At 49.5% G+C, this 12377-nt stretch overlaps 5 protein-coding genes across 5 annotated transcripts; 3 read left to right on the plus strand and 2 right to left on the minus strand.

Moving 5' to 3' along the window:
* Positions 1-433: 433 nt before the first annotated feature.
* BGZ61DRAFT_567156 (uncharacterized protein) lies at positions 434-1648 on the minus strand (the record flags this gene model as incomplete). Its single annotated transcript, XM_046255955.1, has 4 exons — positions 434-1017; positions 1078-1249; positions 1309-1557; positions 1628-1648. 4 exons carry the CDS (start codon positions 1646-1648, stop codon positions 434-436), a joined length of 1026 nt encoding a protein of 341 aa, XP_046095514.1.
* Positions 1649-2776: 1128 nt separating this feature from the next.
* Positions 2777-3784, plus strand: BGZ61DRAFT_370705 (chaperonin 10-like protein; the record flags this gene model as incomplete). The annotated part of the gene is made up of 1 exon (XM_046242041.1): positions 2777-3784. The coding sequence occupies one exon, from the start codon at positions 2777-2779 to the stop codon at positions 3782-3784; it is 1008 nt and encodes a 335-aa protein (XP_046095515.1).
* Positions 3785-4901: 1117 nt separating this feature from the next.
* On the plus strand, positions 4902-6416 carry BGZ61DRAFT_499865 (uncharacterized protein; the record flags this gene model as incomplete). The annotated part of the gene is made up of 5 exons (XM_046251457.1): positions 4902-5125; positions 5342-5381; positions 5559-5919; positions 5960-6242; positions 6293-6416. The coding sequence occupies 5 exons, from the start codon at positions 4902-4904 to the stop codon at positions 6414-6416; spliced, it is 1032 nt and encodes a 343-aa protein (XP_046095516.1).
* A 2181-nt stretch (positions 6417-8597) lies between these two features.
* BGZ61DRAFT_465568 (uncharacterized protein) lies at positions 8598-10153 on the minus strand. The gene is made up of 2 exons (XM_046247595.1): positions 9976-10153; positions 8598-9887 (listed from the first exon to the last, which is right to left on the minus strand). Exons 1-2 carry the CDS (start codon positions 10100-10102, stop codon positions 8995-8997), a joined length of 1020 nt encoding a protein of 339 aa, XP_046095517.1. The 5' UTR covers positions 10103-10153; the 3' UTR covers positions 8598-8994.
* Positions 10154-10669: 516 nt separating this feature from the next.
* On the plus strand, positions 10670-11671 carry BGZ61DRAFT_370703 (uncharacterized protein; the record flags this gene model as incomplete). The annotated part of the gene is made up of 1 exon (XM_046242040.1): positions 10670-11671. The coding sequence occupies one exon, from the start codon at positions 10670-10672 to the stop codon at positions 11669-11671; it is 1002 nt and encodes a 333-aa protein (XP_046095518.1).
* Between the last annotated feature and the right edge of the window lie 706 nt (positions 11672-12377).

Here is a 12377-nt window from a genome sequence, read left to right on the forward strand (position 1 = left end):
TTTCGTTCATGTCACTAATATATTACTCAGTCGCGTGCCATTAGGCCGAGTGTTACTGATGGTGGGACAACAGTTGCGCCGGATCGTAGAAGGAGCTTAAGCTACAGTACGATGCGAAGCCAAGAAATCAACTACCGACTGCACACATACACTTACTGCTAACTGCGGCTTTCGAGAGCGCCGACATGATGAACCCCATAGCAAACAAATAAGTGCCAAGTGTGCACGCTACTACTCAGACACCAAGGCACAAATCCGAAACTCGGTGAACGGTCGCTGAGATACTACTACTTTGTGACAGAAGAAAATGATGATTGCAACTCCCTTGCCCAGTTGCTGGCTTCCAATCCCTATCGATCTCTGGAAAAGACTACTGCTAATTATCTACCCAAAAAGGACACCGGCTTGGGACTGGGAGCGGCTTCAGAGTTGGTTATTCAGCCGCCAAGAGTTCCAAGTAATGGTCAGCCACGCTCTTGACCTGGTCCTCAAACCCTGTAAACTTCCACCCAAATACTTTCTCCGTTTCAGATGCATCCAAGCGGATTGGCCTGGTGGGAGCAGTCCCGTCCAGGGTGAAGACGCCGTCGGACACCGACTTGCCGTAACACCGCTTTGCGATATTCTTGGCATCGTCCCACGTGGTTCCGTCTAGTCCGCCCGAGGAACAGATGAAGTTTCGGTTGCCAGGGATAGAGGGATTCAGTGCATCGACATGAGCTCTCGCGACATCATTGACGTGAACGGAGACGCCGAGCGTGGGCATCTCGGTCTTCGTTCCCAGCAATGGGCCCATGACACTGTTGTTTGTACCGCTTGAAACGGCCTCCTTCTTGGTATTCAAATCGTTCCTTCCAATGACCATGCTGGGCAGAATGTTGACGACATCGAAAGACGGTTTCTCCTCCTCAACGAAACGTTTAGTAGCCGCAAGTGCCAGCGCCTTGGCTGCCCCGTATGCTTGGATGGGCAAGTCGAAGTTAGTCTCAGTTTCTGATGGAGTATAGGTGTCCTGCGCTGCTCGGCGGTTCCGTATTAGCAATGTTAACAGCTCCAAGACGCGTGCCATATACTTGCCAGTGAAGACTTTGGTCATGTCATCTGATATTATGTATTCCCAAGTAAGCAAGGTCGCAATTGAAGATGTGATGACGACCCTCTTTATCGAAGGAACCTTGGCTGCCGACTGCAGAATCCCCAGTGTCGCCTTAATGGCTGGATCAATGACATCCCGTTTGAGATTGTCGCTCTGAGTGGAACCTGATTTGAGCACTTGAACAACCGGTCCCGGAATAAACGAAGACTTACAGATATAGCGAGAGGAGAAGCAACATGAACCACCCCGGCTGCGCTGTCCAGGACTCCGTCAAATGCACCCGGCGTAAGGAGGTCTGGTACAACGACCATCTGCAGCCGTTTCAGAAAGGGCTGAATAGGCGTGGAGCCTTCGATTAGCGCCGCCTGTTCGGCCCTTCGTATAATCGCCCGTACTGTGTAGCCTCGACTAAGAGCTTCCACAAGGACGCGAAAGCCCACATGGCCGGAGACACCGGTGATCTAGAAGATGTCAGTCGCAGGCCGAGGCCACATACTATTCTAGATACGATCAGGGTCAGATAGTGCTCACGACGAGTAACTGTTCCGACATTTTGAGGCTATGCTGTGGATTATTGATAGCTGGAGCGGAAGATACGGCGATGTCAATTATTGAAGAGTAGGGAGAACCAGGTGATGTTTTATAACCAGGTAGTACAGAGTTTGGAAATCGGTATCTCGTGGCACTAATCATGCCAATCTTCCCAAAAGTAACCATGGCACGCATGAAATAAGTAGAGATTACAAATGCCGTGGTGTTTCGCTATTTGTAAACAGAGCCGCTGGGAGCTAATATGGATGGCTCTTAGACCAGTGGGCACAAAGCGTACTAGTAGTCATCGGAGTAAATCGGCGCAACTATCCCGTTGGTGACATTAGTCGATCGACCCGTCTTCCGGCCACCCCACTGCAAGCCTCAGCCAACACGACATTCCTCGAACGGTCAAGGTCTCAGGTACAGCCACAGAGACTCGTGGATCTCTCCATTACCTAGACCCCGTAAGTAGACATGCTGCCCAACCCCGCATCCTTGTGGTCTGTTCATACGCAAGTTATGTAGCTAGAGCAGGGATGGCCCCAGCTGCGATGGCTAGCAACACAAGCCACACCTCTATATAATGTGGGCTCACTTACCGACATCAGTAATCGGGACCCATGTGTGCGCCATAAGTTAGGCCGGTCGTTCGAAATCAGCCTAGAACGGAAGTTTGATTCATCGACTCATTTGTGTGTGTTTTTATAGTGCCAATAGTAAACATGGAGTCAAGTTACTGATGGGTACAAAGTCTGGCGATGATCTATCTGCTGGTCGGTGCTAAGCAACGTCCGATGACAGGTTTCGTCGGACAAATGGCTTATAATCCCGGCCGACCGGTTACGATCGATGCCTGGAACGCGAACCTTGCAGCATCCTAAAGTTTCAAGCTTGATAGTCGGTGAATCCGTGTGTGCATCTAGTGCAGCTTCGGCATTCATACCCAAGTTTGGCGTGTTAAGTTTGACAGGTTTCAAATGCCATCGCACATGTACTCAGAGCAAAGGTATAAAGTTCAGCTTGGCTGACCATCAATCTTCAACGTCTTCCTCCTCATTTACAATCAGTTTCTATTCTGTGCCTCGGAGTATCCGGTTCTATCAACCCAAGAGACACACTTGTTCGTTCCTCTCACATTTCCCCGAAATGCCTTGCTTCACGGTCTTCAAAGGCAGCCCAGATGGCTCAATCAAGAAAGCCATGACGGAGAAAACAGAGCCCACGGGTGACCAAGTCTTTGTCAAAGTCACTGCTTCCGGTCTCTGCGGCACCGATGTCCACTACCGCACCCAAGACATGGTCCTCGGCCATGAGGGCGTCGGCATTGTGGAAGCCACGGGCCCTGAAGTTCGCCGGCTGAAGAAAGGCGATCGCGTGGGATGGGGCTATGAGCACGACAGCTGCGGGCTCTGTGAGCTTTGCCAGTCTGGCCGTGAAACATTCTGCTCTAGTCGCAGCATGTATGGATTTGCAGACTTTGATCAAGGGTCCTTCGCTTCCGGTGCCATTTGGAGGGAAGCATTCCTCTTCAAACTTCCCGACCGTCTCACAGATGTCGAAGCTGCACCGCTCATGTGTGCAGGAGCAACCGTTTTCAACGCTCTCCACATGCTCGAAGATGCTGCCATCGCCCGTGTGGGCATTGTTGGTGTCGGCGGCCTTGGCCACCTGGCGATCCAGTTTGCGGCCAAGATGGGTTGCGATGTCGCTGTTTTCAGTAGCACCGACTCCAAGAAAGAGGAGGCCATGATGCTTGGTGCGAGGGCCTTTTACGCTACCAAAGACAAGAAAGTGCTCGACATTGGCGAGAAGAAGCTCGACATCGTGCTCGTCACCACGAGCATGCCACCAGACTGGAAGCTTTACATCCCGCTTCTTAGCCCCGGTGCGACTATTTTCCCACTTACCATCACCCTTGGGGAGTTCAGTATCCCCTCCCAGGCTCTTATTTCTATGGGGCTCCGCGTTCAAGGCTCAATGGTTGCGTCTCGCGCTATCCAGAAGCAAATGCTAGAGTTCGCCGCGCGAAATGGTGTTAAGCCCATGGTTGAGACATTTCCTATGACAGAGAGCGGTATTATGAGGGCTTTCAAGACACTGGAAGATGGGCGAATGCGATATCGTGGGGTACTGGTACCTAGCCCTGTGGAATAGAGTATCAATTTGCCAATGGAACGTACATGAGTGTGTACTGCTATTTAGATATTATGGCTGTCCAAATCAAGTCAAATTATGAGGCCAGGATTTATGAGGATTTATGAGGATATTCGAATTCATTTAAATAGCTGCTCGTGTCGAGATAAGTTTTCAGCTCCACTCCTACTTCAGGATCGCCGCATCCCACAAAATACAGTTATCGCGTTTCCTGTTCTGGATTTCCAGTGCCTAATTCTGGATGTAGCTCTCTGCTTCCGTGAACTCGATAGAAAGCGATAAGCTGGTGTCGACTGTAACCGCGAGCGCGCAATACGTGCGGGCCCATTGCCTCGTGGAGCGGCCACATGCCCACAACAACATCAGTGCCGAAAGCGGATGGTTTGATGGTGGATAAATGAGTGACAGTGTAATCCGAAGTGGTTGGACGAAGGTTATCGACCCCAAATTTGACTAAGCATGTCTCATGTAGTTCTCTGGAATCAGCACAACTTCACCCCATTTACTAATCGGGCTTTGGATTCGGCTGTACTGATTTTAGGTCCGCGCATGAGACCTTTCCAGTTGCGAAGTGGCAACTTTCGTCATCCGTTCGTAGGGATCCCCAGTGTGATAAGTACCAGGTACAGCCCTTGGAGCGTAAGCACGAAGCGCGTGGGCATCACCGGTTGGAGGAGTTTAAGGGCTACGAAAATGCACTGCACTGCAGTGAAAGAGGGCTCAATCGTGAAGATTATTTGGAGAATCCATTGCCAATCCATTCTATCTTGCTGGGGTGACGTAGCCGTATTTTCCAGAAGCTCTCTTGGGTGACCTCTAGGCTCTATTCCAAGTTCCATCCTTCAAGTTGCTGGACGTCGTTGTAAGATGTCAAGTCGAAGCTGCGGACCAGTCGCGTCCCTCCTCGACCAAACTCCTCAGCGGTAACATTAAGAAGGGTGGCCGAGGTTAGAGAGGTGTTGGAAGCAAGGAGACCAGGAAACTCGGCGTTTAACTTGTCAGAGATCTCCTGGGGCGTGAAGAAATTCCTTGTTCCTTCGAGAAAGCAGTTCAAAATCTCCTACCCGCTTCGACTCCACGTCGTCGTCCAGCCTTGTCCAACAACACACCGTGGCGAATGTCTCAAGCAAAAGTGGCTCAATCTCGACGCGGGCTACGTGGCATTCGGAGAGACCGGGACTGTCGGAATTGCAAGTCTCGTGGTGTGAAATGTGATCTAAACAGGCCACGATGCCTGCCATGCGTCCAATCAGAATTGGCATGTGGCGGATACCTACAGAGGGTCGTCTGGGCGAGTAACAAGACACTGGATACCTCAAACTCCTCAGACGAGAGAACACGGTCGGACATAGATGGCACCGGAATCTCTGACAATCACGAAGCGTCGTCACTAGCTAGGGTTACGCCGCAATCACAGGCTTCACAGTAACTGCCCAGCTCGCCAACATTACAGGTAGCTTCCAGCAGATTTCCTGCCGGGTTACCCAGGGATTAAAGCATAATCGGTGACCAGAACTAGTTTACCCAGCGCCTGTCAGCCTTGTGCACTGGTTTCAGGCTCGCTGGGGCCGCTATCGGCGACGAGCAGCGTGCCATGGTTGCCCGAACCACCACGACTCGTCTGCTAGATCAGGTCGAAAAGATCTTACGATCCCACACGGAATACGGCACCACTTCCATCTCCGAGTCGCTACCGCTACCTTCGTCCTCTGGCCTCGATAGTGCGGCTCTGGACTTACGAAAGCATGGTGCCGAACTCGCTTTCGAGCTCCAGTATTTGGATACCCTTGCGAGCCTGAACCAGGCACTTGAGAATGCCAACCCGGTTGCGTTCCTCGGTATCCTTGTTCTCGCCTATTTCGAGGTTCTTTCAGCTAGCGAATTCGGCGAATGGCAATTTCACCTTCAGGGGGCACGTTCGCTTCTGGATCGTCGTTGCCAGAGCCGAAAAGATGTTGACCAGCTATGGCACTCCATTGCAAACCTTCCTGAAATGATTGCCTACCTGAGTTGGTGGGACGTTGCGGGTGTTGTCATCAGACACCTCAGTGGTAGTCGAGCCCAGTCACAGGAGCGTCTCATCTTTCTTGACTGGCATCGCGCCCTCATAGGCGTCGAATTCTTCGACACGGTCGGTTGTCCCCCCCGAAATCTTCCAATTGTTCGTATCCCTAGCCAAAACTGCCGACACCTCACAGGAGAGTGACAAAGGAGCTCTCATTGCCGAACAGAGCCGGCATGTCTTGGCCATGGAGCAGCTCCTACAACTGGGACTCGTCACGAACTATCAAGGGATGTGCAGAGGCACATGGAGATGTGCGGCGGCAATAGCTCTTCTTACATGGGACAGCCCATCTCAAGATACCGGCGATCTGACGCCTGATTGTCGACAGAAGGCGTTGGTGGCTGCTGTGGACAGGATCTGCAGGGCCATCTCTTCCGTCCCTCCGACATCAAGGTTCTACGCACATATGGCCAAACCTGCATTTTGGCCGGAATCAACGCTAGATCTTTGGCTCAGTGTAAGGTTACGAGTGGATACTGGCGCAATTGCCAAACGGGTGGCGTTCCGCGACATCTTGGAGCTTTGGCTCAAGGTGAGCAGAGGTGGAAAAGGATTCATGTAACTTGATGGCCAAAGAGGTTAGGGACACCTGAGATAATCCTTCTAGGAAATTCGGGAGCATTTACGATAATAGGTGACGCCCTTTTCAGCATTGTTTCCTTCAAAGCACCGTATGGGTCATGCTGATTCAAATTGTCTTCTAAGGAAGTGAAATCATCAATTACATTGGACCAGAGCGAAGCATGTACTCCTCATGTAGCTGCATCTTGCATCAGAGAGGAAGGGTGCGTTGTGATGTACGTAGAAGCTCCTGTTCAGGATCCGCGGTCAGTCGCGTCTACCCTCAGTGTACGGTCATGCACTCAAGCTAGCCTATACAGGGTATAGGGTAGTCTGAGGGCAGATTCCTAAGGGATAAACAGAGGGTTTATATTAGCAGAGCAGCTAGATGTACTTACTAAGCAGTCGTAATGTTACGTTAGATAATAGTTAATATATGATGATATGTAGCAGTTAGAGTCGACTGTTACAGCTTGGTTCACCGAACAGCGATAGAGGCTTTATAGTGCAGTAGTGTGCCTGAATGGTTGCCACCAAAGCGATCATTGACCAATCTTTTGCCTCCTGGTACGGCGGTCTAGCACAACTGTTACATTGCTTAAGGGGGCCTAAGTTGCTGTTTCCCTATTCAGGGGTTCCTGAGACTACCTGCCGCTTAGGCAGCAGCCTTAGAAATGGGGGAGAGCCCGTATGCCGAGAGGGATAATTAGGCGAAAAGGAGGAGTCAGGGATAGGCGCATTATGGCGAGTTATTAGTACTGTATATATATTAATCTCGGTTATCTTGGTGTTGTAGGATTATGAGGCGGTTATAATAGCATCTAGAGCTCTTTAGTTTTCTGAATAGTTTAAGAAGTTCGTAGCTATAGATAATTAACATATATATATACACTACTAAGACCCCTTGCAGCTAGATAAAACAATTAATGCTGCTGGAAGCCTCTATCTTGATACCGTCTAACTAACTAGATGTTATACGTCATATGTGAACAGCCTGACCACTTTTCAAACTTGGCTTATCTGGTATCTCTAATAACTCTGCTTTGCTAGCAAGCAGCGTAGATCCTTAATAATATGCCAGAAAATAAAGCGACGAGGAAATTATCTATTTAGCATAGCTGTAGCAGTATAGCCTGGCTGTAAGGTAATTAATATAAAGACGAAGCAGTTATATATCTCCCCTCTTTAACTAACTTATCTTAATTTTTAAAAAAATAAAAAAAAGTAGCAAGAAGATATTAAATTGGATTTTTATAAGTAATAGAACTTACATAATTCAGCTGCAAGTATATAATCTGAGCTATTGTGTTCGGGACCATAGGATCAGCAGGGATAACCTGACCTATTACTACAGATCACACGTTCTTATAGTCACGGCCGGCATCTAAGTCATAGGCTTCTTTATATAAAAAGGGATGCCCGTAGCCTAGCAGATAGAGAGATAAGTCTTTTACGTTATTTTTATTTAATCCTATCTTTCAGTGTCTCTTTATATCTCATGCCCAGCTGTCGCAGCAGCTTCTTACCTTATGTCCCCTCCTTATTTTTGCATGCATCTGACAGACCTTCATTTGATCAGTCAGATGTAATTGACCTTTTTCTTCTAGGGCCTTCCTACGAGGCTGTGGACCTGTTTGAACCTCTTGTCTGTCACGACCCTCGGACATATCGTGTTTCTGTCTCCTGGGCGGGTGTGTCTTTTCCTGCAGAGCTCGCCTCACTAACAAACTATACCTTTATAAGTCTTTTAATTCTGAGTATAATTTTAAATACCCAACTTATGAAACATATTTTAATTTTATAAGTGATCTTCTGCAGCCCGCTAAAAACGACTATTGCGATAAAGAAGTAGGAGAAAAGAGCCCGCTGAAGATTTTCCTTCGCTTTATAAAGTTACGTATCAATCGTATGTTAGATCGTGGTTTCTCGCGCCTATCATTATTCAGAACGTTGTGCCTGCCTGCCTGCCTCGACTCAATCCTATCAGATCAGTCATTAACAATAATTGTATATTGGAGCTGGTGAGAAGAGTGAGGAACGCAGCAGCACAGGAGCAACGATCAAGAAGGTAGGGATGCCAATGATGGTGGGTTAATCTCTAAAGAACCGCTCTTTTTCCAGCTTCCTCCTTGTTCTTTATACCTAGCATCCTCCGTCGCCTCTCTGGTGCTTCGTCGGCATTTCTCCAGTGAGTCTCCGGCACTTCGCCTACCCCTTCGACGGAGTCTCATCCTTCCGAAGCTTTAGCCTGTTTGCATTAACCGGCAGTTCTCTCAATGCTACTTGCCCCTCCATCTGCGACAACTCTATAGCCGAGCTGGCCTCAAGCTGGCCATTAGCTTCGTGGGCACTCCTTTTAGCACTACTTTCCCCTTCTATCACTTTGTCCGTAAGCGTGGTAACTGATTGCTAACTGTATACATATTCCTCTATAGCCATTCAGCCCATAACAGTTATCTAGCATAGCAAAAGATTGGTTAATAATCGCTATGGCAGCAAATACTGAGCACCCTAGCTACTCTTTCAAACCTTTTCGCTGTTCGGAGGACCAGGCCGTAACAATATAGCAGAGCTAGAGTCACCATTACAGTGCTCTAGGTGCATCAAGTTGTAAGGGCTCCTCTCCCCTTGCTATCCTCCAGCGGTTACTGATATTTACAAGTTCCTCACAGCCCTCTAAGACATACGCCCATTTGTTGAAGAATCCAGGCGTCACTTCCCAATTTTCCTTCTCATGTGGCTCTCCCCATACAATGAGCCCTTGTCGGCCAGCAGTTAGTTCATCTGTATCATCTTCACGGACTATCAGCTGGCTAGATGTTGCAAGGCTGTCAAAGGCTCCTTGCTGTCCAAGTGATGTACTGTTGAGAAGGCTTCCAACAAGATCATACAAGAACTCCAAGTGGTTAAAAGAGGCCTCCCATGTGATAAGGTTATCTCTGAGTTGTGGGAAAGGAATCATATCAATCCAGAAAGAGTGGGGGCGGCTCATTTGTGAAGTAGTTGGCAGGAGGCAGTTGGGGATGCCCGGATGGACGGGGTAAATAGTTGCATGTCCCCAACATGGCCCAGTTGTGTGGGGTGGTGCGGGCATTTCGAAAGGCCCATCTACCTTGATTGTTAAGAGATTGAGCATCGTCTTGATCGAGATGAGTCCCCGAAAGACGTTGTAGCGGATAAGATGAAGGAAATGGTCGGCGGAAAGAGGAAATTCGACATGATGTGAGGAGTCGGATTCCGCTGAGATGGCAGTGTTATCCCACCCCTGATAGACGACTCCCACCAGGGGCATCGATTGCAGTTCGCCAGCTGGAGATGGTCGCAGAGAGCTCGGAACAACGGCTGCGTTTGCGACTTCTGTCGGGGCATATCCGGTCTCGGGGACATTTTGCTCCGGGAATTGCCAACGCCAACGATAAATCCGATATGGGCGAGGGCCTGGGGGCGCCTCGGCCTCTTTCGCCCTAAGACGCATCCCTGAGGCGAGACTGGTGAGTACAAGTACATGCTGCCGCCGAGGAGATGAAAGCGTCAAAGGTGGGCTTAGTGCATCCCATGTACTCACTATGCGCTCTTTGATTCACCCGGTTCTGGGCCCGTTTCTGCTGTTTCCTGGCTTCGGCGTCTGCCTGGCAAGCATCGGCACAGCTCGACTTGGCATGAGGACACCCGTGAGAGGGGAATGGCTCCATGATATCTGCAAGCAGCTAGATTAAATGTGAATAAAAGGTGGAAAAGAGAGCGTGGCCCGTGGAGGGACATAGAAAGGGGCTCGACTGTGGCGCGTCCTTGAACCGGATGACTCCACCCGGCGGGCTAGGCCGAAAGAGGCCAAAAATATAAGCCAGCCGCTTAACTTGCACTTGACTTTAGCTTCCAACCGAACCATCGCTAGCTATACCAGAAAAGGAGAAAACTGTCAGGTGGGGCTTTTATCTCGACCCACTTGATATCTTGATTTACAACACTTGACAACAACAACAGGGTGTTGAATTCCGATGAAAGACTTCAGAATAAGCTCCTTTCGCGGAATTAGGGCTCGGATTTTGGAACAAGAATGCGGAGTTTTTTGGTGATTTGTAATGTTATGGGCTCATGGTATTGTTGACGGCTACGAGAGTCTCAAGTGCACAGGTATAAATCATGTGCCTTTCTCCTTGATTCCCCTCGCAATCTCAACATTCAAGTCATCCACATCTTGTTCATTTCAATCATCTACACCTTCAAACACCAAAAAAAGCAACCTACCTCCTTCCAAAATGTCTCGTTACTCAGCTGCCCACTCAAACCCCAATGGCCCAGGCGACTCTCGGCCAACAGCCCTCCAGATCATCAAAGACGAGGGAGTGGAAGGCAAGCTCAAGGGCAAGGTCATCGTCATCACCGGCACTTCTTCTGGCATCGGCATCGAAACAGTCCGTGCTCTGGCGGCTACTGGAGCTACGCTGTTCCTGACGGCTAGAAGTCCTACCAAGGCCAAGACTGCCCTCGCCGGTATTCTGGAACCGGCCCGTATGGAGATCGTCGAGATGGATCAAGACTCTTTCGGCTCTGTCCGTGCTGCTGCAAACGCCATCCTCGAAAAAACTGATCGGGTGAATATCCTGATCAACAACGCCGGCATTATGGCGGTGCAAACCCTCGAGTTCACCAAGGATGGACACGAGTTACAGTTTGGCACCAACCACCTCTCGCACTTTCTACTCTTTCAGCTGCTCAAGCCAGCTTTGCTGGCTGCTGTGACCCCTGACTTCCCGTCTCGTGTTGTCAATGTGTCCTCCAGCGGCCACCGATTCCACGGGCTTAATGCGTCAGACAACTACAATTTCCAAAAGGGAGGTTACGGCTCGATGGTTGCGTACGGTCAATCGAAAACAGCGAATATTCTCATGGCCAACGAGATCGAGCGCCGCTACGGATCGCAAGGACTTCATGCAACAAGCCTTCACCCGGGTTTGATCGATACCGCCCTCTCGAAGTTCCTACCACCAGGCACAATGAGTGCCATGCAGGGCGAAGAGACTTTCAGTAAGACCATGAAATCTCCAGAGCAAGGCTGTGCTACCACAGTCTGGGCCGCAATTGGCAAGGAATGGGCAAACAAGGGAGGCAAGTATCTTGATAACTGTGCCGAAGCATTGCCTGCTACGAGCGATAGCGATCAGCTGGCCCCTGTTTACGCCAGCCACATCTATGATGAGGAGAGCGAGGCTCGCCTCTGGAAGGACTCGATTAAGCTTGTTGGCTTGGATGATGAGTAAGGGAGACTGATTGTTTGTTATCAGATGGTTGACCTGGATTTGTACGGCTGAAAATCTCTCAGGGGAATTTCGTATGGAAGCGGTATTAGTTCCTACCATGCTGTGCTGAAAGAGAAACTGCCTTACCTATGGTATAGTTCGTTCTAACATTGTTGAAATCACTGTTTGGACTACTGTTTCGAGTTCTGTATCATATGCTTGCATAAGTGTGATGGGGGACTGGATCATTTAATTGATCTTGTGCCTAGTTATATATCCTTTCTCCAGCACCTGAACTCCTCCACCCAATCCCTCCATCGTCCCTCGTCGAAAAGTACGACGACAAGAGATATGTCAATGACATGCTTCGAAAGACTACCCAGTTCACCATGCCCGATGCTTGGTTCATTACGCCTGGACATGACTCAGTCGGGGACATCAAGGACTCTTCGTTTCCCGTCGTCGCGAAGCCCGAGCAGCAGCAAATTGTTCGGCAACTGACTGACGACTCCAGAGAAGTGGGTCCAGGCCCTCTGCACCATGTCGACGTTTACCATATCGCACCAAAGCTTCTGGTAACAATTGGTGAAGAGGAGGCTCGAGAGATCTGGGGAGCTGTTGGAACAACTGGGAATGGGTATTTTCAGGCATTGCCGCTATTTCAGGTCGCAGAGCGAGAGTTTGGAGAAAGAACACTTTTTGGTAAAGGTTTGAAAGCGTTATAGAT

Source organism: Ilyonectria robusta (assembly GCF_021365365.1).
Source record: "Ilyonectria robusta strain PMI_751 chromosome Unknown BGZ61scaffold_42, whole genome shotgun sequence".
In the NCBI taxonomy this organism is placed as follows: domain Eukaryota; kingdom Fungi; phylum Ascomycota; class Sordariomycetes; order Hypocreales; family Nectriaceae; genus Ilyonectria; species Ilyonectria robusta.